This window comes from Pantherophis guttatus, chromosome 7, assembly GCF_059756535.1.
Source record: "Pantherophis guttatus breed Tessera chromosome 7, ASM5975653v1, whole genome shotgun sequence".
In the NCBI taxonomy this organism is placed as follows: domain Eukaryota; kingdom Metazoa; phylum Chordata; class Lepidosauria; order Squamata; family Colubridae; genus Pantherophis; species Pantherophis guttatus.
Window position 1 is genome coordinate 86,828,515 of NC_142069.1, and position 27,859 is coordinate 86,856,373.

At 45.8% G+C, this 27,859-nt stretch overlaps 2 protein-coding genes across 5 annotated transcripts in view; both read left to right on the forward strand.

Moving 5' to 3' along the window:
- The window catches only part of PIK3CG (phosphatidylinositol-4,5-bisphosphate 3-kinase catalytic subunit gamma), an 82,598-nt gene extending 81,069 nt beyond the window's left edge, over window positions 1-1,529 (forward strand). For all 3 annotated transcript variants that reach the window (XM_034433628.3, XM_034433627.3, XM_034433626.3), the window contains exon 11: window positions 1,099-1,529. In XM_034433628.3, coding sequence (XP_034289519.2) covers window positions 1,099-1,380 — 282 coding nt within the window. In that variant the 3' untranslated portion in view covers window positions 1,381-1,529. The remainder of the gene's footprint in view (window positions 1-1,098) is intronic.
- A 9,597-nt stretch (window positions 1,530-11,126) lies between these two features.
- PRKAR2B (protein kinase cAMP-dependent type II regulatory subunit beta) overlaps window positions 11,127-27,859 on the forward strand; it is a 78,926-nt gene continuing 62,193 nt past the window's right edge. For both annotated transcript variants that reach the window (XM_034433625.3, XM_034433624.3), the window contains exon 1: window positions 11,127-11,655. In XM_034433625.3, coding sequence (XP_034289516.2) covers window positions 11,319-11,655 — 337 coding nt within the window. In that variant the 5' untranslated portion in view covers window positions 11,127-11,318. The remainder of the gene's footprint in view (window positions 11,656-27,859) is intronic.

Sequence of the window (27,859 nt, forward strand, 5' to 3'; positions counted from 1 at the left end):
CAATCCCGTCCTCTATCGCTATGTTTTTGACGCCGCGCGCATGCACGGACGGCAACGTGCGAGCGAATTGCTGTGTTGTTTCATGTCACACGCCTGCGTGGACAGAGCGCGCGACCGAATTGCCGTGTTTTGTGACGCCGCACGCATGTGCGGACGGCGTGCACACGCTCACGTTTCCGATGCTGGGCGAACCGGTTGCTACAGTATGTGAATCCCACCTCTTGATTATGACTAGATATCACTCACGCTCCGTACAATCCCGCCTCCCAATTTCCCACAGTAGTAAATGTGACAGGCCTGAAGGCCCAACACAAAAGATGGCTTCCAGGCCTGACACCTCAGTGATGTAACCTGACAGAAAGTTAAAATGTTATATAATCTCATTCATGGGATTAAAAAAAATATTTTTTTGAAAGAGGCAGGTTGTTTTCGGAGGCTTCTTTTCATAAGCCCGAGACATCTTGTTTGAGATTTCAAAAGGAATAATGGGAGACAGGTGGTCCTCGAATTACGAACACAATTGAGCCCCAAATCTCTGTTGGTAAGGGAGAAATTTAAGTGAGTTTCGCCCCACTTAACAACCTGTCTTGCCACGGTTGTTAAGTGAATCACTGCAGCTGTTAAGTTAGTATAATAGTTGTTAAGTGAATTCTGTTCTATTCTATTCTATTCCATTCCATTCCATTCAATTCCATTCCATATTTTCTATTCTATTCTATTCTATTCTATTCTATTCTATTCCATTCCATTCCATTCCATTCCATATTTTCTATTCCATTCCATATTTTCCATTCCATTCCATATTTCTATTCTATTCTATTCTATTCTATTCTATTCTATTCTATTCTATTCTATTCTATTCTATTCTATTCCATTCCATTCCATTCCATTCCATTCCATTCCATATTTTCTATTCTATTCCATTCCATTCCATTCCATTCCATATTTTCTATTCTATTCTATTCTATTCTATTCTATTCTATTCTATCCTATCCTATCCTATCCTATGCCATTCCATTCCATTCCATTCCATTCTATATTTTCTATTTCTATTCCATTCCATTCCAATTTGCCTTGGATGTTTTGTTTGTTCTGCAGGATATTTGCGTGCGGGCTTACCTTGCTCTTCGGAAACACACCAATCTCCTCATCATCCTCTTTTCGATGATGCTGATGACGGGGATGCCCCAGCTGACCAGCAAGGAGGACATCGAATACATCCGCGATGCGCTGACGGTTGGCAAACATGAAGAGGATGCTAAGAAGTATTTTCTAGATCAGATCGAAGTTTGTCGGGACAAAGGGTGGACCGTGCAGTTCAACTGGTTCCTCCATCTTGTGCTCGGAATCAAACAGGGCGTTGAAAAGCATTCTGCCTAAAGATGGTATCACGGTACAGGTCGTCCTCGATGTACGACCACCCTGGAGCCCAAAATTTCAGTTGCTAAGCGAGGCAGTTGTTAAGTGAGCTCTGCCCCATTTCACCATCTTTTGTTCTGACCCAGCTCCTCAAACACGACAAATCCTCTGAAGCAATGGTGGGATTCAAAATTTGTTACTACTAGTTTCGTGGGCATGCTTGGTGGGCGTGGGAGCAAAAATGGACCGCGGGGGGATGTGCCGCCCCTCAGAGTCCAGTTTTGGGTGTAGGAGGCCTCCCTGCAATTACCTGGGAGCCAAAAAGGGGCGCGTGGAGACTCTGGGAAGGGGCAGGGCGGGAACGGGCAAGGCCAGCCAGCAATTTAACTACCGGTTCTCCCGAACTGGCTCGAACCGGCTGAATCCCACCACTGCTCTGAAGTTAATTCAAAGATTTCTTTATTAGGAGCGCCAGCAGCCCCGGCAAAAAGTTTCTCTCTCAACGCCAGCTGACAAGTCCGTCCAGCCAGAAGATGAATAGTTGTCTGCCACATCTAATCCTCTCCTCCCCTTGCCTTTTATCCCCAGAGCTAGGGTGGGGCTTCGCTAGCAGCAGTGGCTCTTCTGTCCCAAGGACCGGCTCATAGATTTCCACTGCTCTCCTCTCCTCTGCCTTCTGTGCATTCCGTGCGGCGGGTACTGGACCCAGCTGTTCCTCCTCTTCCTCATCAGCCACCTCCAGACCTGGGGGCTGTTGACTCTCCATCTGAGGGCTGACGGCCGGCCCAGACTCCGCCTCTGTCACTCTCTCTCTGCCAGCTCCATTCCTTCTTCCCCCTCGGAGGTCTCAGGTTGCCTTGATGCGGGGACCCTGATTCCCACGCCTTCTCCTCCTCCTCTGATTTGGCTGCGGCGGCCGATAGGCCACAACACCTTTCTTGCCGCCGTTGTTAAGCGAACCCCTGCCGTTTTGCGACCTCCTGCCAAGCAAAGTCAATAGGGAAGCCAGATTCACTTAACAATCGTGAAGTGAGGTGAATCTGGCCTCCCCGTTGTCTTTGCTTGTCAGAAGGTCGCAAAAGGGGATCGATTACGTGATCCCCGGGACTCTACGGCGGTCGTAAAGATGAGTCGGTTGCCAAGCGCCCGAAATTCGATCACATGACCGTGGGGATGTTTGCAACGGTCGTAAGCATGAAAAATAGTCGTACATTCCTTTTTTTCCCACTGCTTTCGTTACTTCGAACGGTCACTAAATGAATGGCTTCCTTGCCACAGCTGTTAAGGGAATCACTGCAGTTCTTAAATTAGTAAGACGGTTGTTAAGCGAATCTGGCTTCCCCGTTGACTTTGCTTGTCAAGGGACCAAAGGACATTGCCAATATCATAAATGCTTGCCAAGTGTGCAAATTTTGATTACGTAATCCCAGGGATGCTGCAGCATCGTAAGTGGGAAAAACAGCCATAAGTCACTTTTTCCAGTCTCTGAATGAAGGTTGTAAGTCGAGGACTGAGCCTGTATATAAATCCTTTGCATAGGGGGATTTGTTGGTAGTTACTTGATACGGCTTCCAAAAATAGTCTACTATGCCAGCATTGTCTGTAGGGGATTGGACTAGAAGACCTCCAAGGTCCCTTCCAACTCTGTTATGTACGTACTTGACGACTTTAAGACTTGTGAATTGCCAGCATAGCTGGCTGAGGAATTCTGGGAGTTGGAAGTCCACAAGTCTTATAAAGTTGCCATATTTGGAGACCCCTGGTCAGTGGTGGGTTCCTCCCGGTTCGGCTCGGTTCGGTCGAGCCGGTAGGGGTGACGATATGACGTCACCGAACCGATTCTCTTTGTTCGGGAGCTGGGCTCTCCCGCCCCCCCACGTTATTCTTACCTTTTATTTGGCCCCGCCCCCAATCTGTTTGCTGCCTCCCAAGTCCCAGCTGATTGGCTAAACTCTTGCTGCGGGGCTTCAAAGGGCTGCCCTACAGCTGATCAGTGTTAAAAGGCAGTGTGGTGGTAGACCGGTGCCTCCAAAAACAAATGAGTAGACTGGTGCCTCCAAAAACAAATGAGTAGACGGGTGCCTCCAAAAACAAATGGGTAGACCGGTACAGCTCTGCAAGCAGTTAAAAGCCTGGTAGACCAGTACCTCTGCTAAATCCTAAAGAATTGTCACATGACCATTAAACCACGCCCACAAAATAAGCCACGCCCACAGAACCGGTAGTAAAAAATTTTAGAACCCACCTCTGCCCCTGGTGTAGTAAATGCAGTGGGAACTTCAAAAAGTTTTACTACAGTGATATTTGGTCTCTAGAAGAGATACCGTCCAAGGGCTTCTTATTTTTACCGGATCTTTAAAAATGCGAAGGTTATTTTTTCCCCCAGAAATATTTTTTTAAATAATTATTCAAATAAATACTAGTGCCATAATTCCTGGAGAAACAAGAGGCATGTCTGGCAATTAGCTCTATTTACTGTATATATTTAGTTTTCAATCTCTTCTACCTATATCAAAACACCTTTTACATTCTTTTAATATTCCAACGTGCTCTGTCAGGCCATTTAAAACTTAACGTTCGAAAAATAAACATTACTGAAAAGATCCATTTGATCTACAGACGGTTTATATGCTCTATGGATTGTGGGCCAAATCCAGAAAATTTACATATTCAGGGCAGTATGGTGCTTTGGCTCTTTTTGTATTTTATATTTTTGTTTTTATAAAAAAGGTATTTATTTTCTAAAACGGGGCAATTCCTCTTTTTACCTCCATCCTGGTAATTCACAAGGGCTGTTGCATTTTTTTGGCATGGAGAATCTATTGTTCTAATCAAATTTATAATGTGTTCTCTTGATGGTTAGAACAGAACAATTAATTGGTGGAACGACTTGCCTCCAGAAGTTGTAAATGCTCCAACATTGGAGGTTTTAAAGAAGAGATTGGACAGCCATTTGTCTGGAATGGTAACCCACACCCATAATTCTATGCACCCCGCCCTGCGTGCGCAACCCCCCTCCCCCCTGCTCGTGGCACGCGATGGCCCGGTAGGCCCGTTTTTCTTTCCCACTTGGCTCTAGATCCTCTCTTTGCATCTGGGGAGGGCAAAAACAGCCTTCCCCACCTCCTCGGAGGCCCTCTAGAGGCCTGAAACGGCCCATTTTCCAACTCCTGGTTGGACAGGAAGTGACGTTTTCTGCTGTCCCCAGCCTCCAGAGCCTCTCTTTTCGCCCTCCCCAGATGCACAGAGAGGCTCTGGAGCCAGGTGAGAAAGAAAAACAGGCTTTCTCCAACCCCACCCAGACCCTCCGGAAGCAGGAAACAGCTTGTTTTCCTACTTCTGGTAGGCCCAGAAGGCCCGAAAATCAGCGGCCGGTGTGTGCATGCACGCCAGAGCTGAGCTGGCATGCCCACTAATATGGCTACGCGTGCCACAGGTTCGCCATCACGGGTATAGGGTTTCTTGCGTGAGCAGGGGGTTAGACTAGAACACCTCCAAGGTCCCTTCCTGCTAGTTTATTCTGGTATGAATTTGACTGACTTGAATTATAATAGCAATTATTATCCCTTGTGCGTACACTTGTTTCTCCAAAGCAAATACAACTTGAAGTATATTTATTTGTATGTGTCGTGCAACTTGTCATCTCATTAATATGTCAATTAAAAGAAGCAGTAACATATATGAAAAATTTGCAGGTGTAACCTACTCTTCTTTGGACATAGATAAGAGCTGAGAAGATTGCTGGGTATTATAAAGACTTTTTAAAAACTTTCCCCGTTTCCTTCGGGAGTGTGTAACTATTTAAACGCTTGATTCCATCATCCCTAACCAACAGTCCACGCTGCAGCCGATAGAAGCTATATCCAAAATTGTTCCACTGTGTTGGGATCTCCTATAAGAAATTCTACATTAGAAAACCCAATTTTCTGAACTTTTTACATTTTGTAACAATAATACCTTTAAAAAAAAAACCCTCATTGTATCTGTTTTGCAATTTTAAAAAAGTGATGTATGTTTTATATGCTCTGGATAAAAATATTCCTATTAATATACTTTAATTGTTATTCCATAATTTTTCTATTGCACATTTTTTGGGCGGGGGGCAAAATTCAGTGAGTGATGCTGTCCTCAGAGTTTTCATAAGCGGCACGTTAAGGAAAATGATTGGTCAACTTGGCTTCATTGGCCCTCCCACCAACGCTAATTGGCAGGAAAGCATCCACCAATCACCTCTTAAATGTGGGACGGACCAGGGATGCTGACAGTTCATTGCTCAGAGCCTGCTGGATTTTGCGTAAGAACTTTGAATGGGTATATTCAAGGCAGCTAATTAAGAGTTGAATCGCCAAACTTCTTTTAGTTTCCAGTATTATTCTGGAATATTGCAGTATAATTAGAATATAATTATTCTAGAATAATTCACCTTCATTTCCGAGAATATAATTATTCTGGAATAACACTGGAAAAGCACTGTGTTGGCGGTGTGGCAGAATAATACTAATAGTGTTAGCTAGAAGAGCGGTAAGGTGGAGCTCGTGCCTCACAATTAGGAGGCTGTGAGTTCAATCCTAGGTAGAGGCAGATATTTCTCTCTCCGGGCACAATGAGAATTTATCTGCCGAACAAAACTCTGCATTGGTGACAGGAAAGGCATCCGGCCATTCAAACACTCTGCTAGCTCCATTCAGTTGTCCAGACTCCACCTCGCAAGGGATTATGGGGTTGTTAAATGAAGTTATTAGTTAGAAACAGAGGTACATCACTGCAATCAAAGGTGTATTTTTAAACCTTGTGTTGGAAGATGCAATTTTTTGAAAATAAAGTCTCAAACTCAAAAGCAACCCATAGATCCGTGATGGCGAACCTATTGCACGCGTGCCACAGGTGGCACACGGAGCCATATCTGTGGGCACACGAGTATTGCCCTAGCTCAGCCCCAGCACACATGCGTGTGCCGGCCAGCTGATTTTCAGGCCTTCCGGGTCCACCGGAAGTCAGGAAACAGTCCGTTTCTGGCCTCCGGAGGGTGGGGAAGGCTGTTTTGGCCCTCCCCAGACTCCAAGAAAGCCTCTGGAGTCTGAAGAGGGGGAAAAACGGGCTACCGGTAACCTTTTTGCCATCGCGGGGTGGTGGTGGTGGTGTTACACGTGCATGCAAGGGGGCAGGGCACAGGGGGCATTGAATTATGGGTGTAGGCATGCCCATAATTGCGCAATCCCCCTGTGCTCCTCCCGCTTTTGGCATGCAACAGCAAAAAAGGTTAGCCATTACTGCCATAGATAGTGAAGGGCAAAATTCCTCCCTCATGCGGTAAATGAATATAATGAGCACATTGCATAAAAACCGATTAAATGCATCCTCCTCCTGTTGGGATGTTAAGCAGGAAGGATTATCCCGAAAAATCAATTGGAAGATTATTTTAATTTAATGCAGAAAAAAAAAAACTACATTAGCACCTCAGCATGTCCCTTGTGAAATTGACAACTGCCACTTTTAAGGGATTTTTTTTTTTTTAAATGTGAATTCGTATTAGGACAATTGATTTAATTGTTCATAATAGATCAACAGGGGTTTTTGATGTCCACACATCTGAAGGTCTTAAAAAAGATTTGAGAGGCAACCTTAAAATTGCTTCTGGGTGTTCTAGTCTTATTATGTATAATTGTTCTCTCGCGTCTACTGAAACTTCAGAAAAAGTTTTGTATTTTAACCAACCGAGAGAGGTTGGTCTCCTTTTCTGACAGTATTATTTTTCCACGCTGATATATCTCCTTCCGTTTCATTCCCCCCTTTTAAATTTCCCCGACTTGACTACTGCAATGCTCTCTACATGGGGCTCCCCTTGAAGTGCACCCGGAAGCTCCAACTGGTCCAGAATGCGGCCGCGCGAGTAATTATGGGAGCAACATGGCGCTCACATGTAACACCTCTTCTACGCGAGCTGCACTGGCTTCCGGTGGCCTTCCGAGTGCGCTTCAAGGTGTTGGTTCTTACCTTTAAAGCGCTCCGTGGCATAGGACCCGGGTACCTTCGAGACCGACTTCTGCCACCAATAGCCTCCCACCGACCAGTCCGCTCCCACAGAGAGGGTCTCCTCCGGGTGCCATCGGCCAAGTTATGTCGGCTGGCGACACCCAGGGGGAGGGCCTTCTCTGTGGGAGCCCCTGCCCTGTGGAATGAACTGCCCCCGGAAATGCGTAAGATCTCCGACCTCCGGGTGTTTCGCTGCGCACTGAAGACCCTGTTGTTCCGCCAGGCCGGGCTATCAACATAATTTTAATTTGGGGTATTTTAAATTTCTGGGATTTTAATTGGAGCCTAATCATTTAATGATTTTAAATTTTAATCGTTGTTTTGTTTTGTGTTTTTAAATAGGCTGTACACCGCCCTGAGTCCTTCGGGAGAAGGGCGGTATAGAAATAAAATAATAATAATAATAATAATAATAATAATAATAATAATAATAATAATAATAATAATAATAATAAAAACAATGTCGTCTAGTAGTTCCAAGGGAGAGAGCCTTCTCTGTGGGGGCACCTACTCTTTGGAACAAAATACCCCCTGGAATACGAATAATCCCAGATCTTCGCACTTTCCGACGTGCCCTGAACACCTTTCCGTTTCAACAAGGAGGGCTAGCATAAACATCTAAATTCTATGCCAAGGTCTTAGCAGATACACCAAGTTGACTCAATTTATTATTTACTGTTTATTAATATATATATATATATATATATAATATATATATATATATATATATATTATATGTATATGAAATCTGAATCTGTTCACCGCCCTGAGTCCTTCGGGAGAAGGGCGGTATAGAAATTCAATAAATAAATAAATAAATAAATAAATAAATATCTGCCTTTGATATTTTAATTCTTCTTGTAGGAAACTTTTAAAACGATACGATTCAGTTGCTGAAAACAGCATCACAACGTTTTACTGGAGTGAAACGCCGTCATGACAAGTTTAGAATGAATAGAATAGAGCTGGAAGGGACTTTGGAGGTCTGCTAGTCCAGCCCCCTGCTTAAGCAGGAAAACCTATGCCATCTCAGACAGGTGACTGTCCTCGCTTAATGTACCCCAATTTAGATCGGCAACTCCTAAGTGATGTGGCCCTTAAGCGAACAAACCCACGGTTGTTAAACGAGACACCATGTGACTGTTAACTTCCGAATTTACTGCCGGCGTTTCCATTAACTCTATTTGTTGGAACCTGGCTGCGAAGCACACAAATTAAAATGACTTGACCATGGTTAATTGCTATGGTTATAAGTTTGAGGATTAGTCGTAAAATTCCTTTTCCAGGCTGTCATAACTTGGAATGGTTGCTAAACAGGGTACACAGTTCAGTGGTGAAATCCAATTTTTTTTACTACCGGTTCTGTGGGCGTGGCTTGGTGGGCGTGGCAGGGGAAGGATACTGCAAAATCCCCATTCTCTCCCCACTCCTGGGGGAAGGATATTGCAAAATCTCCATTCCCACCCCACTCCTGGGGAAGGATACTGCAAAATCCCCATTCGCACCCCACTCCTAGAGGGAAGGATACTGCAAAACCTCCATTCCCTCCCCACTCCTGGGGGAAGGATATTGCAAAATCTCCATTCCCACCCCACTCTGGGGCAAGCCAGAGGTGGTATTTGCCGGTTCTCCGAACTGCTCAAACTTTCCGCTACCGGTTCTCCAGAACCTGTTGGATTTCACCCCGGTAGAGTTGTCTTTAAGTGAGCTCTACCCCAGTTGATAGTTTTAGTGCAAAAGATTTTTATCATGGATTATGTCGGCTGTGTTGTGGTTTGGTTGCTGTGGATAGACATGCTTTGATGAAGTTATGTAGGTATGACTGTTATTGAAGTACATTATACATAGAGATAATATCTAGTTTTTTGGTGTTCTGGGTTGCATCTGCAAAGCAGCATCAGTAGCAAAGCACTCTGCACATGCTTAGAGGCAACGTTGACAGGGAAGCTTCTCCCAGCCTCTCTCTTAGCTCCCTCCCCACTCACCAGCAACGCTTCCCGCCTGGGTCTCCACCGCCTTTTCCATCGGCAAAACAGCAGCTGCAAGCAGCAAAGCACTCTGCACATGCTTAGAGGCCACGCTTTCCCTCCGGGGCCGGCTCTCCGCTGCCTTTTCCATCTGTAAGCAGCAAAGCACTCTGCACATGCTTAGAGGCCACGCTTTCCCTCCGGGGCCGGCTCTCCGCTGCCTTTTCCATCTGTAAGCAGCAAAGCACTCTGCACATGCTTAGAGGCCACGCTTTCCCTCCGGGGCCGGCTCTCCGCTGCCTTTTCCAGTTGCAAGCAGCACAGCACTCTGCACATGCTTAGAGGCCACGCTTTCCCTCCGGGGCCGGCTCTCCGCTGCCTTTTCCATCTGCAAGCAGCAAAGCACTCTGCACATGCTTAGGGGCCACGCTTTCCCTCCGGGGCCGGCTCTCCGCTGCCTTTTCCATCTGCAAAGCAGCAAAGCACTCTGCACATGCTTAGAGGCCACGCTTTCCCTCCCGGGCCGGCTTTCTGCTGCCTTTTCCATCTGCAAAGCAGCACAGCACTCTGCACATGCTTGGAGGCCACGCTTTCCCTCCGGGGCCGGCTCTCCGCTGCCTTTTCCATCTGCAAGCAGCAAAGCACTCTGCACATGCTTAGAGGCCACGCTTTCCCTCCCGGGCCGGCTTTCCGCTGCCTTTTCCATCTGCAAAGCAGCACAGCACTCTGCACATGCTTGGAGGCCACGCTTTCCCTCCGGGGCCGGCTCTCCGCTGCCTTTTCCATCTGCAAGCAGCAAAGCACTCTGCACATGCTTAGAGGCCACGCTTTCCCTCCGGGGCCGGCTCTCCGCTGCCTTTCCCAGCTGCAAAGCAGCACAGCACTCTGCACATGCTTAGAGGCCACACTTTCCCTCCGGGGCCGGCTCTCCGCTGCCTTTCCCAGCTGCAAAGCAGCACAGCACTCTGCACATGCTTAGAGGCCACGCTTTCCCTCCCGGGCCGGCTTTCCGCTGCCTTTTCCATCTGCAAAGCAGCACAGCACTCTGCACATGCTTGGAGGCCACGCTTTCCCTCCGGGGCCGGCTCTCCGCTGCCTTTTCCATCTGCAAGCAGCAAAGCACTCTGCACATGCTTAGAGGCCACACTTTCCCTCCGGGGCCGGCTCTCCGCTGCCTTTCCCAGCTGCAAAGCAGCACAGCACTCTGCACATGCTTAGAGGCCACACTTTCCCTCCGGGGCCGGCTCTCCGCTGCCTTTTCCATCTGCAAGCAGCAAAGCACTCTGCACATGCTTGGAGGCCACGGCGCTGCCTTTTCCATCTGCAAGCAGCAAAGCACTCTGCACATACTTGGAGGCCACGGCGCTGCCTTTTCCATCTGCAAAGCAGCACAGCACTCTGCACATGCTCTCCGCTGCCTTTTCCATCTGCAAAGCAGCACAGCACTCTGCACATGCTTAGGGGCCACGCTTTCCTACCATAGCCTCCGCTTGCTTAGTGGCCACGTTTTCCCTTCCCGGGCCGCCTCTGCGCTGCCCATTTTTTTTTTTTTAATTATTATTTTTTGGCCTCTGCAAACTCAGCAGCAGCGCAGGGCTTCCGGCGCGTGCGCGCGGGGTGTCTGTCTGTCTGGCGGGCGGGCGGGCGCGCGGCGCTCTCGGTTGCCATGGTTTCCCCGGGTCTCTCTCACTCTCACGCTCGCGCGCGGGGATTTTTTTCCCCCTCATCTCCCTGTCGAGGGAGGGAGGGGTGGGCGGGGCTGCGTGTTGGTGCCGTCACGGGCGGGCTCGGCTCTTTTCTCCTCGGCCGGCTGCAAAGCGCCGGGGAAGCCCCCGCGAAGGGAAGCCGCCGCCGCCTTTTGCACCCCGGGCCGGCCTTGCCTTGCCTTGCCGAGCGTGGTCTCCGGGGCCGGGCGCCGGGTTGCATGGGCGGCCGCCCCGCCCCGCTCGCTCGCCCGGCATGAGCATCTCCATCCCGGAGGGGCTGCGGGAGCTGCTGCAGAGCTTCACCCTGGAGGTGCTGCGGAGCCAACCGGCCGACCTGCTCGACTTCGCCCTCCGCTACTTCCAGCGCCTCAAGGCCGAGGCCGGAGGAGGAGGAGGAGGCGCCCGTTGCAACGCCGGACCCGAGCGGGGGAGCCGCCCGCAGCTCGACGGCGCCCCCGCCGAGGCCCGCGGGGTCAACTTCTCGCCTCAGCCGCTGCAGCAGCAGCACAGCCCCTCCGACAGCAGCCCCGAGGAGGAGGAGGAGGAGGAGGAGGAAGAGGAGGAGGAGGAGGAGGAGGAGGAATTCGCCGGTAAGCGGGGCATCAGGAGGGAGGGTCCTCGGCTTTTTTTGGGGAGGGGGGCGCCCCTCCTGGCAAAGCGAGCGGAGGAGGAGCAGGAAGGAAGGGAAAGGAGGAGGAGGAGGAATTGGAGGAGAAGAAATTGAAGGAAAAGGAAAAAGGGAAGGAGGAATTGGAGAAGGAGAAAGGGAAGGAGGAGGAGGAGGAATTGGAGGAGGAGAAAGGGAAGAAGGAGGAACTGGAGGAGGAATTGAAGGAAAAGGAACAAGGGGAGGAGGAGGAATTGAAGAAGGAGAAAGAGGAGGAGGAGGAGGAGGAATTGGAGAAGGAGAAAGGGAAGGAGGAGGAGGAGGAATTGAAGAAGGAGAAAGGGAAAGAGGAGAAACTGGAGGAGGAATTGAAGGAAAGGGAACAAGGGGAGGAGGAGGAATTGGAGAAGGAGAAAGGGAAGGAGGAGGAGGAGGAATTGGAGGAGGAGAAAGGGAAGGAGGAGGAGGAGGAATTGGAGGAGGAGAAAGGGAAAGAGGAGGAGGAGGAATTGAAGAAGGAGAAAGGGAAGAAGGAGAAACTGAAGGAGGAATTGAAGGAAAAGGAACAAGGGGAGGAGGAGGAATTGGAGAAGGAGAAAGGGAAGGAGGAGGAGGAGGAATTGGAAGAGGAGAAAGGGAAAGAGGAGGAGGAGGAATTGAAGAAGGAGAAAGGGAAGAAGGAGAAACTGAAGGAGGAATTGAAGGAAAAGGAAAAAGGGAAGGAGGAGGAGGAATTGGAGAAGGAGAATGGGAAGAAGGAGAAACTGGAGGAGGAATTGAAGGAAAAGGAACAAGGGGAGGAGGAGGAATTGAAGAAGGAGAAAGGGAAAGAGGAGGAGGAGGAATTGGAGGAGAAGAAATTGGAGGAGGAGAAACTGGAGGAGGAATTGAAGGAAAAGGAAAAAGGGAAGGAGGAGGAGGAATTGGAGAAGGAGAATGGGAAGAAGGAGAAACTGGAGGAGGAATTGAAGGAAAAGGAACAAGGGGAGGAGGAGGAATTGGAGAAGGAGAAAGGGAAAGAGGAGGAGGAGGAATTGGAGGAGAAGAAATTGGAGGAGAAGAAACTGGAGGAGGAATTGAAGGAAAAGGAAAAAGGGAAGGAGGAGGAGGAATTGGAGAAGGAGAATGGGAAGAAGGAGAAACTGGAGGAGGAATTGAAGGAAAAGGAACAAGGGGAGGAGGAGGAATTGGAGAAGGAGAAAGGGAAAGAGGAGGAGGAGGAATTCGAGAAGGAGAAAGGGAAGAAGGAGAAACTGGAGGATGAATTGAAGGAAAAGGAACAAGGGGAGGAGGAGGAATTGAAGAAGGAGAAAGGGAAGGAGGAGGAGGAGGAATTGGAGGAGAAGAAATTGGAGGAGGAGGAGAAAGGAAGGAGGAGGAGGAATTGAAGAAGGAGAAAGGGAAGGAGGAGTAGGAATTGGAGGAGAAGAAATTGGAGGAGGAGGAGAAAGGGAAGGAGGAGGAGGAGGAGGAATTGAAGAAGGAGAAAGGGAAGGAGGAGAAACGAGGAGGAGTTGAAGGAAAAGGAACAAGGGGAGGAGGAGGAATTGAAGAAGGAGAAAGGGAAGGAGGAGGAGTAGGAATTGAAGAAGGAGAAAGGGAAGGAGGAGGAGGAGGAATTGGAGAAGGAGAAAGGCAAGAAGGAGGAGGAGGAATTGAAGGAGAAAGGGAAAAAGGAGAAACTGGAGGAGGAATTGAAGGAAAGGGAACAAGGGGAGGAGGAGGAATTGAAGAAGGAGAAAGGGAAGGAGGAGGAGGAGGAATTGGAGAAGGAGAAAGGGAAGAAGGAGGAACTGGAGGAGGAATTGAAGGAAAAGGAACAAGGGGAGGAGGAATTGAAGAAGGAGGAGGAGGAGGAATTGAAGAAGCAGAAAAGGAAGGAGGCGGAGGAGGAATTGGAGGAGAAGAAATTGGAGGAGGAGGAGAAAGGGAAGGAGGAGAAGGAGGAATTGAAGAAGGAGAAAGGGAAGAAGGAGAAACGAGGAGGAATTGAAGGAAAAGGAACAAGGGGAGGAGTAGGAATTGAAGAAGGAGAAAGGAGGAGGAGGAGGAGGAATTGGAGAAGGAGAAAGGGAAGGAGGAGGAGGAGGAATTGAAGAAGGAGAAAGGGAAAGAGGAGGAGGAAGAATTGAAGGAGAAAGGGAAAAAGGAGAAACTGGAGGAGGAATTGAAGGAAAGGGAACAAGGGGAGGAGGAGGAATTGGAGAAGGAGAAAGGGAAGAAGGAGGAACTGGAGGAGGAATTGAAGGAAAAGGAACAAGGGGAGGAGGAATTGAAGAAGGAGGAGGAGGAGGAATTGAAGAAGCAGAAAAGGAAGGAGGAGGAGGAATTGGAGGAGAAGAAATTGGAGGAGGAGGAGAAAGGGAAGGAGGAGAAGGAGGAATTGAAGAAGGAGAAAGGGAAGGAGGAGAAACTGGAGGAGGAATTGAAGGAAAGGGAATAAGGGGAGGAGGAGGAATTGAAGAAGGAGAAAGGCAAGAAGGAGGAGAAGAAATTGAAGAAGGAGAAAGGGGAGGAGGAGGAGGAGGAATTGAAGAAGGAGAAAGGGAAAAAGGAGAAACTGGAGGAGGAAGAGAAATTGGGGAGGAGGAGGAATTGAAGGAGAAGAAACTGGAGGAGAAGAAATTGGAGGCGGAAGAATTGAAGGAGAAGAAGAAAGGGAAGAAGGAGAAACTAGGAGGAGGAGAAATTGGAGGAGGAGGAGGAGGAATTGAAGAAGGAGACAGGGAAGAAGGAGAAACTGGAGGAGGAGGAGGAAAAATTGGAGGAGGAAGAGGAATTGAAGGAAAAGGAGAAAGGGAAGAAGGAGAAATTGGAGGAGGAGAAATTGGAGGAGGAGGAATTGAAGAAGGAGAAAGGGAAGAAGGAGAAACTGGAGGAGGAGAAATTGGAGGAGGAGGAGGAATTGAAGAAGGAGACAGGGAAGAAGGAGGAAGGAGAAGGAGAATTTGGAAGAGGAGGAGGAATTGAAGAAGGAGAAAGGGAAGGAGAAACTGGAGGAGGAGGAATTGAAGGGAAGGGGAAGAAGGAGAAATTGAAGGAGGAGGAGCAATTGAAGGAGAAGGAAAAATTGAGGAGGGGGAGGAATTGAAGGAGGAGAAGAAATTGGAGGAGGATTAATTGAAGGAGGAGGAGAAATTGGAGAAGGAGGAAGAATTGAAGGAGATGGAAAAGGAGAAGGAGAAATTGAAGGAGGAGGAGAAGGAAGAAGGAAGGTGCCACTCCCCCTCCATTGAGCAAACCGTTTGATGTAAAACGTGGTCTCACTCATCCCTCCCTCTATTGAAGCTTGTAGGAGCTCAGCCTGGGATGGGGGTTCATACCTGCCTTCCCTCTAACCTAACCCCAAACCGGGCCGACCCCCCCACCCCCCCTTTGCAGAATTAAACAGGTTCCACCTTAACCGACAAGCAAAGAGGTTCTCCGGATTTTAAGGTGCATTGGGGGGGGGTGACAAGTGTTGGGTGGGTGAGTGGCAACCTGCCTTCCTCTGCAGGAACCGCGGCTGATGTAGAGCAGGAAGCGGGAGGAAGAGGGAAAAAATCGGTATCCCAGCCCGGAGCTTTGTAGAGGAAGCAGGGTACAGACGGTCATTCACAAATGTTGGCGAGAGCTGTCCTTTTTTTTTTTTTTTTTTGTGAATGAAGATGCAGCTGTTGTTGTCCATGCCCTGAAGTAGGTTGGGCCCACATCTGCCATGCCTCTGCTGAAGGGAACGGGCAGTCCTCGCCTTACGACCATAATTGAGCCCAGGATTTCTGTCGCTAAACGTGTTCGGCGAGCTTTGCCCCGTTTTCACGACTTTCCTTGCATCTTGTTAAGTGAATCGCGGATGTCGTCGTTTCAATGAGTAGTTAAACGGTTGTTAAGTGAATCTGGCTTCCGAATCGACTTTGGCTTTGTCAGAAGGGCACGGGCAGTCCTCGCCTTACGACCGTAATTGAGCCCAGGGTTTCTGTTGCTAAGCGAGAAACATTTTCACGACTTTCTTTGCCACGTCTTGTTAAGTGAATCGCGGATGTCGTCGTTTAAACAAGTAGTTAAAACGAGTTGTTAAGTGAATCTGGCTTCCAAATTGACTTTGGCTTTGTCAGAAGGGTGGCAAAAAGGGATTGCGGGACCCCGGGATGCAGCGACTGTCATAAATACGAGTCAGTTGCTGAACGTTTGAATTTTGATCATGTGCTGCATCGGTCGTAAGTGTGAAAAACGGTCATAAGTCACTTTTTTCAATGTCGTTGTAACTTCAGATGTAACTCAAGGGCTACTTTTAACTATAGCTGAGTTAGAAGGGATGTTGGAGGTCTTTTAGTCCAACCCGCTACTCAAGTAGGAGACCCTATAGCAGTGATGGCTAACCTTTTTGCCGTCACGTGCCAAAAGCGGGGGGAGCGGGGGGTGGTTGCGCACCCACGTGCCCACATCATTTAATGCCTCCCCATCCCCCTGCTTTTGGCACACAACGACAAAAAGGTTATCAGTGGGCCTGGTAGGCCTGTTTTTCACCCTCCCCAGGATCCAGAGGCTTTTTTGGAGTCTGGGGAGGGCTAAAACAGCCTTCCCCACCCCTCTGGAGGCCAGAAACAGCCCGTTTCCTGACTTCCGGTGGGCCCGGAAGGCCTGAAAATCAGCTGGCCGGTGCATGCATGCGTGCTGGAGCTGAGGTAGGGCAACGCTCGCGTGCCCACAGATATGGTTCAACGTGCCACCTGTGGCACGCGTGCCATAGGCTCGCTATCACGGCCCTATAGCATTTTTGCCCCAAACTGCATTTCTTGCCTTTCTTTGGGTTGGACTAGAAGACCTCTAAGGTCCCATCCAACCCTATGATTTTATGTTTATGTTGCTGCTGCCCTTTGGTGCTGCTGCTGTGAGTCACTGACAATATCATCCCTAAATTAGGAGATGATCCTACTACGAACAGTGCTACACGTAGTCCTCGACTTAACAACAGTTCATTTAGTGACCGCTCAGAGTTACAACGGGGCTGAAAAATTTGACTTAACGACCATTTTTCACAGTTACAACCCTTTGCAGCATCCCTGCAATCGTGTGATCCAAATTCAGATGCTTGCCCAACTGGTTCATACTTACGACTGTTGGGGGTGTGTCACATGATCCCCTTTTGTAACCTTCTGACCAGCGAAGTCACCGGGGAAGCCGGATTCACTTAACAACCGGCTTACTAACTTATTTATTTATTTATTATATTTCTATACCGCCTTTCTCCCGTAGGACTCAAGGCGGTGTACAGTCAAGAAAAATATAGACACAAACATCATAAAATTGCTAATTAAAATTATTACTTAGTTTGGTCAATTAAATAAAACCCAGAATTAGATAACATTTAAAAAATCATTCACATGTTCATATGTTTAGCCCCGCCTGTTGGAACATCAGGGTCTTGAGGGCACGGCGGAAAGCACGGAGATCAGGGATATTCCGTATCTCCGGGGGCAGTTCATTCCAAAGGGTTGGAGCCCCCACAGAGAAGGCCCTCCCCCTGGGAGTCGCCAGTCGACATAATCTGACTGACGGTACCCTGAGTAGTCCCTCCCTGTGAGAACGAACTAGTCGGTGGGAGGCTATTGGTGGCAAAAGACGGTCTCGTAGGTACCCAGGTCCTAAGCCATGGAGCGCTTTAAAGGTGATAAATAACTTATCAACTGCGCTCAACAGCTGTAGCAAGAAAGTTTGTAAAAATCAGGCAAAAACTCGCTTAACAAATGTTTCGCTGAACAATAGAAATTTGGGCTCCGTTGTGGTCGTAAGTCGAGGACTACCCGCATAGCCATTTTATTCCCAAGCATTTGTTGCAGGAAAGCAAGTCTCAATTTATCCAGTTCAGTGGCAGACTGAGGAATTAGGAGAGAGGGTGGGTGAGTGGATAGGAGGTAGGTTGGTGTACCTCTGCAGGGTGTAACTGCATTGATTGATTCACTGTGGCAAAAATGGTCGTAAAATGGAGCCAAACTCAAAAATTGCCTTGCTTAGCAACGGAAATTTTGGAGTCGGTTGTGAATCTCAAATTGGGACTACCTGGACTGTTTGGAAAGTTTGAAGTGCAGGTAGTCCTCAACGTACGACCACAATTTGAGCCCCAAAACTTAACGTTGTTAAGTGAGACCTTTGCTAAGTGAACTTTGCTCCGCTTTACGACCTTTCTTGCCACCATTGTTAAGCAAATCATAGTTGTTAAGTGAATCTGGTTTTTCCATTGAGTTTGCTTGTCAGCAAAAGGGGATCACATGATCCCAGGACACTGCAACCGTCATAAATGTGAATCAGTTGCCAAGCGTCTGAATTTGGATGACGTGTGGGAATGCTGCAATGGTCGTAAGTGTGAAAAACGGTCAGAAGTCAGCTTCCAGGGATGTAACTTTGAACGGTCACTAAATGAACCGTTGTAAGTCGAGGACCACTTGTATTGAACGACCACCTGATTGAGAAGGATGCGTTTATACAGCAACTAAAAGAAGTCAGTAAATGTTTGAATGTACATGAGATTAGATTTGCTCGTGAGAAATGTCATGTCGGCATTGTGAAACTAGATGCCAGCGTTTAACCAACATTGGTTGATCTAAACACGATCAAACCTAGCTAGTACAGTGGTACCTTGGTACTCATCATTAATTGGTTCCGGAAGGTGCAATGAATACCAACAGCGATAGTACCAAACAAATTCTTTTCTCCTAAAGAATAATATAATGAGTCACAAGGCAACCAGCAGCGAAAAGTTCTAAGCTTGGGCATTGAGTATCGAACAAATGATGAGTATTGGGGCAAAATGTTTGCTTTCAAAATGCGTTGAGTACCAAATTTGATGAAATTTCAAAGCAATGATCAAGATGCTGCTGTATGTTAATAGAAGAGTGTCAAAAAAATCCCAGTCCTGTAAAGGATGGATTTGATTTAAATCGAGTTGATTTAAAGCACAATTTAAATCATGATTTAAATCACTAGTAAAAAGGCTTGATTTAAATCAACTCGATTTAAATCATAATTTTTAAAGAGCAACTGTCATCTCTCCTAACTCCTTTGACCCGCTGTTGACTCACCGATAGTCCCAGTGTTGCAGAATAGACAGCCTCAGGCTACATATCTAAGCTCCATTTCATGCTGAATAAACTGAATTATTTATGTATCTTAAATAGAAAACTATCTTACGATAGATTTTTACCCCAAAAGTTTTTTATTAAAATAAATTCGATAAAAATAAAAAATAAATAAAAAAAAATCCGATTTAAATTTTAAAAAATCTGATTTTTTTTTATTTTTTTAAAAAAATCATTGATTTTTATCCACCCTGGTCCTGTAAGCTAAAGTGGGACGTTCAGAAACATCCCCCAAAAAACCATTTCTACATCGTTCTCAAGAAAAATACAGTATACAAGTCGTCCTCAACTTACAACCACAATTGAACCCAAAATTTATGTTGCTCAGTGAGACATTGATTAAAAGAGTTGTGCCCCGTTTCACAACCTTCCTTGCTACAGTTGTTCAGCGAATCCTTGTCCTTGTTAGTGAATCTGGTTTACCCGTTGACTTCGCTTGTCAGAAAATGACCTTCAGACAAACCGTCATAAATATGACTCAGTTGTCGAGCGTCTTGGATTTTGATCATGTGGCCGTGGGGGGTACTGCAATGGTCGTAAGTGTGAAAAATGGTCATGAGTCACTTTTTTCAGTGACGTCGTAACTTTGAACGGTCACTAAATGAGCTATTGTGAGTCAAGGATTAAGCATGAAGTCACCAAGAGTCTAGCCTGCAAGAGATTTTACTTACTGATTTTACATATTGCAGTGTAGAAATGGTAAACAGCGCATGGAGGCTCGGGGAGAGCGAAAAACGGGCCTACCAGAAGTTTGGGACGGGCCTCTGGAGCCTGGGGAGGCCGTTTTCACCCTCCCGGAGGCTCAAGGAAAGCCCAGGGAGGGCAAAAATGCTCCCCCCCCCCGGCGTGGTGCAGGAAGCTGACTAGGCCACACCCACCATAGCCACACCCTCACAACAACTGGGCAAAGAACCCTTTGCTAAAAATGTTGAAGCCCACCTCTGCCTACAGCCCTGAGATTTCTTGATGGTCTTCTCTTAAAGTACAATGGCACCTTGATACACAAACTGCTTTGAAACTCATTGAATTTGGTACTCGACGCATTTGGATGCAAAAAATTTGTCCCGGTACTTATTGTTTGTTTGATACTCGACGCACAAGCTAGAAATTGTCGTTGTTGGCTGCCTTGTGATCAGGGTGGATTTGATTTAAATCGAGTTGATTTAAATCACAATTTAAATCATGATTTAAATCACTAGTAAAAAGGCTTGATTTAAATTAACTCGATTTAAATCATAATTTTTAAAGAGCCACTGTCATCTCTGCTACTCCTTTGACCCACTGTTAACTCACCGATAGTCCCAGTGTTGCAGAATATACAGCCTCCTGCTCCATAACTAAGCTCCACTTCATGCTGAATAAACTAAATTATTTATGTATCTTAAATAGAAAACTCTTACGATAGATTTTTACCCCAAAAGTTTTTTATTAAAATAAATTCGATAAAAATAAAAAAAAATCCGATTTAAATAAAAAAAATCCAATTTAAATAAAAAAAAATCTGATTTTTTTGATTTTTTTAAAAAAAATCATTGATTTTTATCCACCCTGCTTGTGATTCATTACATTAGTCCAGCCTAGAGAAAAGAAAGACTCGGGTGACATGGTAGCAGTATTCTGATACTTGAGGGGCTACCCCATAGAAGAGGGGGTCAGCCTATTTTCAAAGTATCTGAAGGCAGGACAAGAAACAATGGATGGAAACTAACCAAGGAGAGAAGCAACCTGGAATTAAGGAGAAACTTCGTAGCAGGGAGAACAATTAACCAATGGAACAGCTTGCCACCAGAAGTTGTGGGTTCTTCATCACTGGAGGCTTTTAAGAAGAATCTGGACAGCAATTTGTTCAGAGAGGTATAGGGCCGTGATGGTAAACCTATGGCATGCGTGCCAGAAGTGGCACGCAGAGCCATTTTTCCAGGCACACGAGTTGTCGCCCAACTCACCTGCAGCTGTGCATGCACGCGCCCCCCCAGCTGGTGTTTGGGCCCCTGGTGCACATGCGTGCAGTTCAAGGGACCCAGCTGGTCCGCAGAGCTCTCCTGCGCATGTGTGTGCGTTTGTGCATGCATGCGAGAGTAATGGTGTGCAGCGTGCGCGTGTGCAGACGGCATTTACATGCGGGCATTGCACATGCAAAAACCACGCACATGCATAGATTGTGCGGCTGTGTGTGCAGCGCACGGCGGGTGCGTGCAAAAGCTGCACATGCGCGGATGGTGTGGTTGTGCGCACAGCGCATGGGGGCAGAGCTGCGCGTGCAAAGCACATACCTGTTCGGCACTCGGTGAGTTAAAGGTTCGCCACCACTGGTATACGGTCTCCTGCCTAAGCAGGGGGTTGGACTAGAAGACCTCCAAGGTCCCTTCCGACTCTATTCTGTTCAATTGATTCCTTACGGGGGAAAATTCGTTCGCCACCCACCATTTCTGGTTCTGATCTTGCCTCTCACAACCAATTAACGACGAGTACCAGGGTGGATTTGATTTAAATCGAGTTGATTTAAATCACAATTTAAATCACTAGTAAAAGCTTGATTTAAATCAACTCGATTTAAATCATAATTGTTAAAGAGCAACTGTCATCTCTGCTACTCCTTTGACCCACTGTTGACTCACCGATAGTCCCAGTGTTGCAGAATATACATCCTCATGCTACATAAGCTCCATTTCATGCTGAATAAACTAAATTATTTATGTATCATAAATAGAAAACTATCTTACGATAGATTTTTACCCCAAAAGTTTTTTATTAAAATAAATTCGATAAAAATCAAAAAAATCAGATTTAAATTAAAAAAAATCTGATTTTTTTGATTTTTTTTTTAAAAAAACCATTGATTTTTATCCACCCTGACGAGAACCAAGGTACCCACTGTACTAACCAGGTTGGATCGTGTGTAGATCAAATAGCTAACGGCTCAATTGCAGCTTTGGAGTAAAGTAAGTGTAATCACAACCATACGTCTGTCTGGCCGATAGCTGTGCTCTTTGCTAAGGTACGTACGTTTTGTTGTGTGGCGTCCCCTGTAGTTATTCCTTAAATTGATGCACAGTACAAATAATGACACGGCAAATGCTGCCCGTTTGAAATGCGGCGATCTTGATTGGACGTGGGCTTTCGCACCGCCGCTTCCGAAGCTGGCCGTAATACGAGCATTGTTGAGAAAGGGGGGGACACCAGCCCCGATCTTACATGTAGAAGACAATTGCAAACTGCGAAAAACAAGAAGAAATGGCTACGGATTGAAAACAATTGCCTTGTAGACAATGGCTGTCAAATTTGAAACTTTCCATAACGTTAAGAAGCCGGTGGATTTCACTGTCGGTGAGTGAGGTTCTTTTATTTAGATTGTATTTGTGGATATTTCTGTATTTAGATGCCAGTGTCGTCTTACCCCAGAGGTTTATAAGATTTATAAGCATTGTAGACGAGTAGCATTGAATGAAGTAGTTTGAGTGACCTAATGGTAAACGTTAATCCTTCAAAAACTTATTTCGAAAAGCTTATTGTAAGTTATTGGCTTTGCTACGGAGATGTTATGAAGGAGGGAGAAGTTATTATTTTATTTTAAACCAACGTAAAACATACAGATTGGAAGTGGCTTGAGATGGATTTAAGGGTTAAAATCGTAACCCTGTCTGGGAATACATCGTATTTCATTCAGTTGACCTTTTTTTGGAGATAAATGCGATTAAGTTGCTGATTGTGAACTTGTTGATTTTGTAAATATTACGTGTTAAATAAGGCATTCGTGTTTCTGCATTAAACTTGTCTTGTTTTAAGATCTCATAATACAGAATTAGCTGAGATGCCTCCAAGGTCCCTTCTAATCCTATTATTTTATATTCTATGATAGGTTCTTTATAGTACAGGCTCTGGTGATATATGATTTGTTCCTGCCTATTTGTTGTTTTGTTTCTTATAGTAACAAACGTTATTGCATCTTTGCGTTTATATTGAATAAAAGTTTTAAAAGATGGTTCCCGATAATTTTCTGCATCTTGTATATTCTCTGCTTGGTTCCCAAAATTGTTCTTTATATACTGTCTCCGCAAGTAGGACATAATAAAAGAATACTTCCTTTCCTTTGTACGATATTCTAGAAGTCCCTGCATTAGATTTCATGCAGAAACGAAGTGATGGATTCCGTGCCTATTTTTCCTTAAACGAAAGCAGTCTGAATGCAGCATCGCACGCCAATTGCATTATTATTAAGAGATAAGGATATCATGCAGCGATGGATGTTAAAGTTTGCATGGATTTTTTTTTTTTAAAAAAAGAAACTTCCCTTTTAATTCAGAAGTAAATTGTTAGTTATGGCTGTATATTAATTTTGGTTGGGGCTGTATATTAATTTTGTTCGTTAAAGCCTAATTTATATAGGCACTATAATAATATATATGGTGGACATATAACAAAAACGTATCTTTTTATTTTTGAACTATAGCACGGTATTTTTCTAAGCTGAATATCACTTTGGATGAGATGCAGGATTCCTGCTGATGCAATATCTTTTGACGAGAGGGATCCAGCCAGCGATCGACCTGTCTGTTTGTTTATTTCTCGTTTGTATATCTCACACTCCTGGCAAAACCCAGGATTATTAAACAGGATGTCTCCTACAGCTAACTTTGAATAAAAAAACTATGACCTTCCTGGTTTTATATTTATACTTTTCCCCGGTTTTTCTGGAGGCTTAAAAATATTGGTCTTGAATTCTGGAGCTCACTTGATCGCATCCTGGTTTTGAATGCTGTTTCGCATCGTAACACTAACCATGGTTTGTATACGTGAACGAAAAAGCAAATGCGTGCGTTAGGAATTTCTTACACCCGAGTAAAGTACCCTTGCTATTAACATGCAGCTTGTCCGCTTAAAACTGATTTATCATTTGCGGTGATACTGTTCGAGCATATCGGCTTAAAATTCACTATTATCATTTGCATGATTATCATTTACCTTTGACATGGTTCGTTTTTTTGAAATCCGGTTGAAAGAAAACGTGAAATCCAAATGATGGACGGACGGTGCTCTCTGATCTGAGTTGTTTTCTTTTAGACGTTTTATTACCCAGCTAGGTAACATAATCCAGGCCAGTAGGGAGTGGGGTTTGGTCTCATTTTATATTCTGATGACTTGCCCTATCAATATGGATGGGAAAAGTCTCTGTGGTTTCTTGGTTGGGCTGTTTGCTATTAGCTTGCTTGGGGTATTTGTTTCTTTTTCCATTATTGGTCAAATGTTGGGGTCTACAAGAAAATCCCCAAAGCTCAGAGAGCACCAAGGACCATCATTTCAACCCTGATCTGTCAGTACCCTTTTCAATCCCTGGACCTTTTCCTGTTTAGATACTGTAGGACGTTAGCACCCATCCCTCTCCTAGAAGAATGAAATATTCTAGGAAATATTAAAAAGGCAGAATATTATTACCTCCCTGGTTGAGAAATGGAGAAACATGTCTTTTAGGCAGGAAGCAGACTCACTCTCAATAGCCCACAGAAGATGTCAGCGCTTAAGAGATAAAGAGGTAGCTAGGTCTATTCATAAGCAAATGCCCTCGCCCACGATCCAACAAAGGTAGGGTTAGCCCTCTACCCATCTAGCAACAGAACTCACCATATGGCACTAGGGGAGATTGCATCACCCGGCAAGGTTCAACCAAGCCTGGGACTCAAAAGACAACCTAGAAAGTTACCCCTGCATGACCCCATGAGAGTCTGACAGTCAGTCAGAATACAAGCTCAAATTCAAAGCCAAACAGAGGGTATAAATCTCTCTCTCTTTCTCACTCTCTCACCATGTGGTCTTTTTGCCCAGGACCTCAAAACCATGTGGTCCTGACCACCATTAAACCATCTTTTCAAGCAATCTCCCTGTTTCCAGTGATTTTCTCCCCACTTGGAACTGAACCCAGATGGAGATTTCTTCCAACAATACATTAGACATCCTATTTCTTCTACCTTCTTGCTGAAGCTGTTGAAGCTAAGTCAATTTCCATAACCGAGGAGCGAGGAAATTTTTTTGGGGGGAGAGTTAAAAGAGAGTTCTTACAAACTAAGATCCTAAGGTTTGTAGTGTCAGCTGTGGCACCTCATCCTTTCCTTTCTTGGTTAGAAAGAGAAAAAAGGCAGCGAGAACATCTTAACATGTGAACCAGGTCTGAAGGTCGTTTAAAAGGTATCCTTGACTTACAACGGTTCGTTTAATGACCATTCAAAGTTAAAAACGGCACTGAAAAGATGGGACTTACGATCGTTTTTTTTCTAGTTACAACCTTTGCAGCATCTCCATGGTCACGTGATCAAAATTCAAACGCTTGGCAACTGACTCACATTTATGACGGTTGCAGAGTTCTTGGGGGGGGGTTGGTCCTGTGAATCCCCTTCTGTGACCTTCTGACAGTGAGGAGGGCCAGATTCACTTAACAACCAGATGACCAACTGATCGACTGCAGTGCTTCGCTTCGCAAGCGTGGCAAGAAACGTCGTAAAACGGGGCAAAACTCGCGTGAGAAATGTCTCACTTAACAGCAGAAATGTTTGGGCTCGGTTGCGGTCGTAAGTCCTGTCGTTGATCTTAATGTTGTGTTTGCTGATTTCACTCACTAATTGATTTTTGCGCTCTGAGGTAAAAAAATAAAATAATATCAGGAGTTTGGTAGTACTTTTCCCAATTAACACGTTTCATCAAAAGGTGTCAGGTTGGGATTTAAATTGGGCCGAGCAGAGAGGAATTCCCTGTGAGACAGATTAGCAGTAATTTATCACTGAATGAACCGTTTGTGATGTGCTAACAACCAGCGGCAGGTTTCCAATATTGTTACCACTGGTTCGCCACACGCACGCACCATCCATGATGTGCCCGGACTTCCACGCGTGCACTTTGCTAGTGCGCATACCTTCCGCGCATGCTCCCGACCTCAAAATGTAGCGAAATAGGATGATATTACAGGAAGGCACACCCGCAGTTACCACTAGCGGTTCTCCCGAACCGGTATGAACCGGCTGAATACCACCTCTGCTAATAACTCGTTGTGTTGGTTGACACCACCTGAGTATTGCTTGATACCTAGTGATCTATCTGAATTCAGCCCCTCTCTTGTTTCACGGTGGAATTAAATCCTGATTTTCCAGAACAGTCTGGAGTCTCCAACGGAGGTTTCTGGAAGGTTGAAAATGGCCTGTCCTTATTATGATTTTGAGTCCAGATGTCAAACTTGTGTCCATTAATTCTGACGTGCAAAGTTTGCCTGCCATTTGTCATTTAGCATCTAGAGGGCAAGGGATGGCATATAGTCCTCGACCTATGACCACAATTGAGCCCACAATTTCTGTTGTTAAGTGAGTTTTGCCTCATTTTACGACCTCTCTTGCCTCCATTGTTAAGTGAATCACTGCAGTTGATAAGTTAGTAACCCGGTTGTTAAGTGAATCCGGCTTCCCCGTCGACGTTGCTTGTCCGAAGGGTCGCAAAAGGGGATCACGTGACCTGGGGACACAGCAACGGCCATAACTATGAACCCGTTGCCAAACGTCTGGTGCTAGAAACTGTCGTAACTGTGAGAAACGGTTCCTAAGTCACACTTTTCAGTGCCTTTGCAACTTTGAATGGTCACTAAGCGAACTATTTTAAATGAAGGACGAAGATGAAACAATAAAGAATAAAAGAAAAACAAGCAAAATATAAAAATAATAAATACATCGAAAAGAAAACAAACAAACAAAGTGCAAACTCGATGGTCCGTAAGCCTTTTTTCGTTTTTGGGGGTTTTTTGCCATCCGTTTCCAACGTTTCTGTGTTTCTATTTCCATCCTGTTTCGTTCGTTGGGACACTGGGTGCCGGCGTTGGCGTGGAAGACAATATCTTGCGCCTTCTCCCTACGTGATTTGATATATATTTCAATAATTTCATTGTTCGCTCTTCTTTCCTAGTTCTTTACTCGTAAAGAATGGGATGGAACCCATAAATTATTTTGATTGCTGGTTCTTCTGTTCTTTCCCAAATTCTGCTTTTTTTTTTTTGATGTGAAAGTCCAGATGTGGACATTCAGTAGATCTCTATAAAAGCCTTATAATGTTGGTAGGTTTATTTTTAGACCCTTTCTTAATAACCCGCCTAACATGGAATATGGCAATTTCATATCGTCACATTCGGCTAAGATTGTCACTGAACTGTCCATTATGTTCACAAGATACGGGGTTTTTTTTTCTGATTCAGTGATGTTGTGGCCCGCCAGCAGAGCTGGCAGGATATTCAGACAATGAGGAGGTTGGGGAGGAACGTGAGCCAGTCCTGGAGTCTGGGGAAGGCTCGGACGATGACTCTGAGTCGGAGGCAGAGAGGGGGCCCAAGGCCCTCTGGGAGTTTTTTGCTGCCTCCGGAGTCTCCGGAGTCTGACATCAGCGAGGCAGAAGAACAGCGGGAGCCTGTTCCCAGTGTGCGCTGCCAGGAGACAGGAACAATTAAGGAAACAGGGTCGACTTGGGAGTAAGGCTTGGAGATGATTGGCTCCTCCCATAAGACATAAAAGAGAAGCCAACGGGACGTGAGCTTTTGCAGGAAGCAATTCGTTCATCTGGCCGATTCAAGATTTGAAACTTCTGTTTGTGACTCTGTGCCAAGTTTGGCCTTGCCCTGCGTCTGGAAATTAGCTTTTTGGCAGCATTCCACGTGAAATAGGTTGGTGTTATTTTACCGTAGCTATTTACAAGCTGTGCTGGTTTTTACCCCCCTGAATAATTCATTCCATCCACAAAATGGGGCATCTTATTGCTTGTGCTTCACTTATGACCACAATTGAGGCCAAAATTTGCATTGCTAAGTGAGACAGTTGTTAAGTGAGTTTTGCCCCATTTTACGACTTTTCTTCCCACCATTGTTAAGTGAATCATTGCAGGCACTGAAAAAATGTGACTTAGGACCATTTTTCACACTTAACGACTGTTGAGGCATCCCCATAGTCACGAAATCAAAATTCAGACCCTTGACAACTGACTCGTATTTATGACGGTTGCAGTGTCCTGAGGTCATGTGATCCCCTTTTGCGACCTTCTGACAAGCAAAGTCGA